The sequence below is a fragment of the Limulus polyphemus genome, unplaced genomic scaffold, assembly GCF_000517525.1.
Source record: "Limulus polyphemus unplaced genomic scaffold, Limulus_polyphemus-2.1.2 Scaffold7830, whole genome shotgun sequence".
NCBI lineage: Eukaryota > Metazoa > Arthropoda > Merostomata > Xiphosura > Limulidae > Limulus > Limulus polyphemus.
In genome coordinates this window covers 23457-29628 of record NW_013673440.1, presented here as the reverse complement: position 1 = coordinate 29628, position 6172 = coordinate 23457, and the positions used below count along the sequence as shown (strand labels likewise).

At 33.8% G+C, this 6172-nt stretch overlaps 1 protein-coding gene across 1 annotated transcript in view; it reads right to left on the bottom strand.

Moving 5' to 3' along the window:
* The window catches only part of LOC106474899 (programmed cell death protein 2-like), a 17287-nt gene that overhangs the window by 3801 nt on the left and 7314 nt on the right, over positions 1-6172 (bottom strand). Inside the window, exon 2 of the mRNA XM_013935594.2 lies at positions 2905-3161. Coding sequence (XP_013791048.2) covers positions 2905-3161 — 257 coding nt within the window. The remainder of the gene's footprint in view (positions 1-2904; positions 3162-6172) is intronic.

Genomic DNA, 6172 nt, shown 5'->3' with positions numbered 1-6172 from the left:
CTTTGAGCATTGAGGTAGATTCCCTGGCTAGTGGGTTTTTGATGGACAGATGTGCTAAGGAACTCAGAAACCATGACGACATCATTGTGTGACATGCGGACAAAGCTAATATTCTAGTGATCATGGACAAACAGGAATATAAGACAAAATTGGATGCCATTCTATCAGACAATAGCAAGTTTAAGAGGATTAGAGCTGACCCGACAAAAACACTAAAAACAGACGTTAATAAATTGATCGCCACTGTCAACAAACAAGCAAAAGAAAAGGTTCTCCAACCTATCATAGGAGACTATGCGCCTGGATATATCTACAGAACCGTAAAAACTCATAAACAGAACAGCCCTCTACGGCCAATCATATCACAAATTCCCACCCCTATATACAAGACTGCCAAAGACCTAAACCACATCATCACTCCGTATATGCCTGCCCAACACATGCTAACATCTACAGACGACTTCCCCCACTTACTACATGTCACAAATCCACAGGGACTACTCGCTTCCTTGGACGTCGAATCATTATTTACCAATGTACCAGTCCAGGATACGATAGACATAATCTGTGACAACGTTTACAGACACCCGACCATGTCTTCACCCAAAATACCTGAAGAATAATGCGTGAACTTCTACTCCCCTGTACTACGAAGTCACCTTTTCAACATATCAATGGTTCGCTATACCAGCAAGTCGATGAAGTTGCTATGGGCTCTCCTCTTGGAGTAACTTTCGCCAATTTTTACATGTGTCACATAGAAAACAAAGTGCTGCAGGACCACCACCCCGCACTATACCCCGGAGAAACACCACCGGACAGAATATATGTCTCCATCTCACTATGGATAAGGTCATGGCCAGCCTCAACTGACTCCCCCTTGACTCATAGACAATGTTAGATATCAGAGGTGGGACAGGAAAAACCTGATTTGCCTCCGTGCAGGATACATTAATCCGGGAATTCATACCATAAATTGGCTTGCCAAACAAAAAGTTTTTCGTCAGTTTTCTAGATTTACCAAAATCAAAAAGGGAACATGAAGAATGCTCAAAGTATCTCCAACAGTCGTACTATACAGAAACCTTAGAGAACACTTTGGCAAGAAAAAGTGACAATATTATCTGAAGGAGGTGCTTATATACAGTACCAAGATAGAGAGCACATTGACATAGGTGGAAAGTGTCACAAGACAGATATTGCCAAGGGTAATTAAGTGAGGAATAAAAGACTGGATCAAGTGAGAAAAAAAATCAGACCAACGCTTAGAAGGGCAAAGAAAAAGAAACCCCAGCAGTCAAGTAATAGCTGTAGTGTAATAGGAAGTAAGTATGTTTTGGAATTTATGTTTTTTCCCCTTGTTCTACCATACTCATCAAGTCCAAAAAAAAAAAAAAAAGATGATACATCAACACTATCAATTCCCTTAACAATCTTAAACACTTCAATCTGACCCTCTCTAACACTTTTCAAGAGAAAAAAATTTCAGAGATCTTAACCTGTCCTTGTATGACAGCCTTTCCATCCCAAATATCATCCTAGATGTTTGGTAGACATACTTTGAACCCTTTGGTTAGAATCATAAGCTTACAGACTAGTTTGCCTGCTGATGTGGTTTGCACTGTTAGTTTAAATATTTTTAAACATTTATCTGATTCAAAAGAATTTTTTCTTTTTATATAAGGGCGAGTTGAAACACCTTCTATCACCTTGTTGTATATTTTTAATTTCCTCAAGGACAACATAAATGAATACAATGTATTTAGCTTTAGAGTTTTATTTCTACTTTGCAACAAACTTTCAATTTTGTACTGTTCTTAGGATTAATGACTATTTTAATTTCAAGCCATAGTTTAAAAGAATGTAATATCTATAATAGTGTCACATTAAACAGTAACGGGCTCATAACCCCACAATAAACTTTTAAAATTATTACTCTTGTCAACAATTAAAATTTTAACACAACCACCTATGTGAAAATCAATACAGTGAAACCAGTCAAAAACACTACATAGATTGGATCTTCATGCATCATGCCCCCCATTAGGTGAAACCAGTCCAAAACACTACATGGAGTGTACCCCATGCATCATGGCTTACACTAGGTGAAATCAGTCCAAAACACAACATGGAGTGTACCCCATGCATCCTGGCTTATACTAGGTGAAATCAGTCAAAAACTCTACATTGAGTTTATCTCGTGCACCATGCCTCCCACTACATGAAATCAGTTAAAAACTCTACATTGAGTTTATCTCGTGCACCATGCCTCCCACTACATGAAATCAGTTAAAAACTCTACATTGAGTTTATCTCGTGCACCATGCCTCCCACTACATGAAATCAGTTAAAAACTCTACATTGAGTATCTCGTGAATCATGCCTCCCATAGGTGAAACCAGTCAAAAACACTACATGGAGTGTATCTTGTGCACCATGCCCCACACTAGGCATGTGCATTCTTGAATAAAGGGCATAATTAAATTTTTTGACAAAAAAAGGATAAAAAATTGTATAAAATAATGTAAATTTAATCAAAATAATGAAACTTAATTATAATATCAACAAATGTAAGACTATAATTCTTAAAATGTCTACATATTAAAACATAACAAATTCAGCTTAAATATAAAATCAGTTAAAAACACCTTTTGGTGAAGCCATAAAATAGACACTCATGCAAGAATGTTACAAAAAACACTGTTAGATTTTTTCTGAGGTCCTGAGCCTGAGCCCAGAGATAATTCAGAAATACAAAAGATTTTTGTCAAAATTCATTCCATTGTTGATCATATCAGATCTTGATGATCATGCATTCTACTATGCATATATATCTGAAAGTGAAGACTCAAAATATTCAAAGTAAAGCATAAATGAATAGAAAAGTTACAGGAATTTTTATACCTGTTCAGGTTCATTGGCAATTCTTTTCTTGAACTTGTTGTATATCTTATCTGACTTTAAAGCCAATGCTTCCAATTCACTTTCAAAAATTTTGCTGTCTTTCACTAAATCATCAGCTTTAGGAGATGTTAGAAATTTCTGATATTCTTCCAGTTTTTGTGACTCACTTTTTTCTTCTTCTTTTTCATCATCGTAATTTTCATGTTCCATTACAAGCTCTAATTCTGGTAGAAGAAAGTTTATGTGATATGGAGAACCTACAGCAAAAGAAAAAATATAATATTATACACTTCAGTGTAATGAACACTAGCATTTTCCTGTGACAAAAACAATATACTGCCAGAAATAATCCAATCCAGTGTCTTGTCAAGTAAATAACAACTTGTACAGTACAGCATATAAATGACAAACTAGTTATTTAATGTACATATTGTATTTCTTAGAATCTGTGGGAAAGGGTAACATTTATAGACAATAACTACCACAAAATGGAATATGGTTCATAAACCAAAATAAAGCTGTATATCTTAGAAAAGTCAGAATAACAGTCAAAATATGGAGCTTTAAGGTTGACAATAGTTTATGATGGAACACGTACATCAATAAATATATGCTAACACGTGTATGAATGGAAAACTACAGCACTGACATTGATGTTAATTTTTACATCTTTCTGTTCATAAGTTATTGAAAGATAAAATCCAACTAAACGTATGATAATATCTTTATACACGTTGCATGTAATGAATCAATTGAGAATTTTGAGGAATTCGTGCAATTGCTTCATTGTAATTTCCAAGTTTAAGACATTTTTCTTGAGAGAGCAAAAACAAAATATAATAAAGTAAAATGTACTAGATACACTAGTGATTGACATTGATTAATTACTGACGGCAACTCGTTAGTACTGTAGAAGTTACGAAAAAGTTGATGTTAACACGCAAAAGTGGTACTTTGATGATATATTTCTTACACGACGCTGGTGTACTGTCACAAGTTAGAAAGCAACCAGCTAACTCGCCATAACGGTAACCAATCACTTGACAGATTTGGTTATAGTTTTGGAACAGTCCAATGCTTTATAAGAATTAACCAATAAGGTGTGAGAACTACTTGTGGGTAGTGCTGCATACTATTTGGGAATTTGTAGGAACATGAAGGAAAAAATTGTTTAAAAACTCATATTTGGGGCAGAAAATCAGTCTCCTGACGAGTTTTTGCTAACTGCTCATGAACATCAGCAGTTGCTCCAAGATGATGTTGAAAGTATCCAATCTGCAAATGTACACCTTGCCAACTATGTTGTAAGTAGAATTTTTGCACTCTCAAGCTTCAATCAACGTATTCATAGTAATAAAGATTTATAATGTGTTAACTAATGATTAGTAGAAAGTTTATACAAAACAAATTGAAGATCTTTGCTAATAAGTGAATTGTTAAACTAGAGAAGTTATCTATATGCTAACATTTAATATTGTAATTGTGTATTGTCAAATAAAGATAATTAAAGACTATTATATAAATAACTGAAAGGCTCAGACTCAGTTTCTTTATTCTAACTGTAAGTTACCTCGAGTTATGGACTTGTGAGCTCCACTTGCCACTGCAATTCTCAACTAAATAAATTTGGTGTAATTGGCAGTATAATTGAAACTCCAACAACTAGACCTAAGGGTGCAACCCATTACATTATGTAGCTGCAGATAAAAAGTTAAGTTCATACTTTCTACCACCAAGTAAATTAGAAAGAGTGTCAGATGAAATTGAAAGGAGATTACTTCCACACTTACAGTTTGTAATAACTGCTCACAGTGATCAGATTTACATGTATTACACATGGGCTGACATAAAAACAGCAACTGTTAGAGATACCTTACGGATGTTTATAGAAATACCTTTGTAGGCAACTGATAAAATGTTCAAATTGTAAAAAATTATATCCTTACCAGCGACGATAAATCATTCATTAGCTTTAAGTATAGAAAGTGATAAACCATACATTGCTGTTTCAAGTGATCAGCATACATATATAGAAATGACTGAAGAGGATATGTTGAATTGTATAGAAAGACCCATCAGTCTGTGACCTAATTGAGGTATTTATTCGGTACCTATTGTAACTTGCAATTATGTAATAATTGCAGGAATTAAAAATATAATAACTGAATTATGTGAGAAAAGAATAATTATTCCTAAACCGTTCTATTTTTAAAAGACCAGGACTCCAGGAACTTGGTTATTTAACATTAAATATGAACTTACTTTATCAGTTGTATGTCCAAAATCGAATATATATATCAATTTGACTACTATACCAGAGTAGTTAAATTAAGAGATAGTGGTTACCCGAGATTAGCCAGAAATCGTTCAGTTCATTAACTAGGTATTACCTTGCCCTCTAGCTTTAGAAGTGAAACTAAATACGTAGGAACTCAATTAAATATAGAGATGTCAGAATCACAGGAACTATTAACCAGGAAAGAATCACAATTAATTCAGAGTATAAATGTAGAAACAGACATTAAGGAGTTAACCCTCTCACCCCGGGTACCCTTTACTATGCATGACACAAGGTTTTAGTGTCTTACATTAAAAATTTTATTAAACTAGGTTTTGTTTATGTTATACCAATTATAACAGCACAAAATATTGGCTAATAATCCAAAAATTAATAGTATACAAGTTTTAAGTTCTTAATTCTACAAGGAAATATATTAAAAAAATACTGAATTTCCAATAGTGTGACCCACGTGACACATTTTGTCTTAGTATGTCATAATCCCTATTTTATCCATCACCCCTTGAAAATGTCCGAAATTAAACATAAAATACTCTCTATAAAATCGTTATTGCTCAAACAAGCCATAATTTTTATAGCGTTCAATTTTGTTTGGTTACAGAGCTATCATATAGAAAATCTAACTTGCCACACCCACCTGTCACATCCTCTCTTACGTTTCATTATATATTACCTATAACCAATAGAGAGTCAAGGTTTTCATCTATCAAATTACATATTGTATAACATTGTGTTCTGAACAGATAATGGTCATTTTCACTCAAAGTAGCAACATCATTCTTGTGGGAGAGTTAGGGACTAGCTTGAATGAATTTCTAACAGTTCTTTTCACATAGTTAGAAAGCCAGGCAAATTTTGAGAGGTGAGTGATTTTGTCTACTTTTTGCAAGTCTATATTCTTTAGTGCATTTTTTAATTAAATAAAAATCGTTAAGTGCTTTACTATAATTACTATAAAAAATCAGGCTT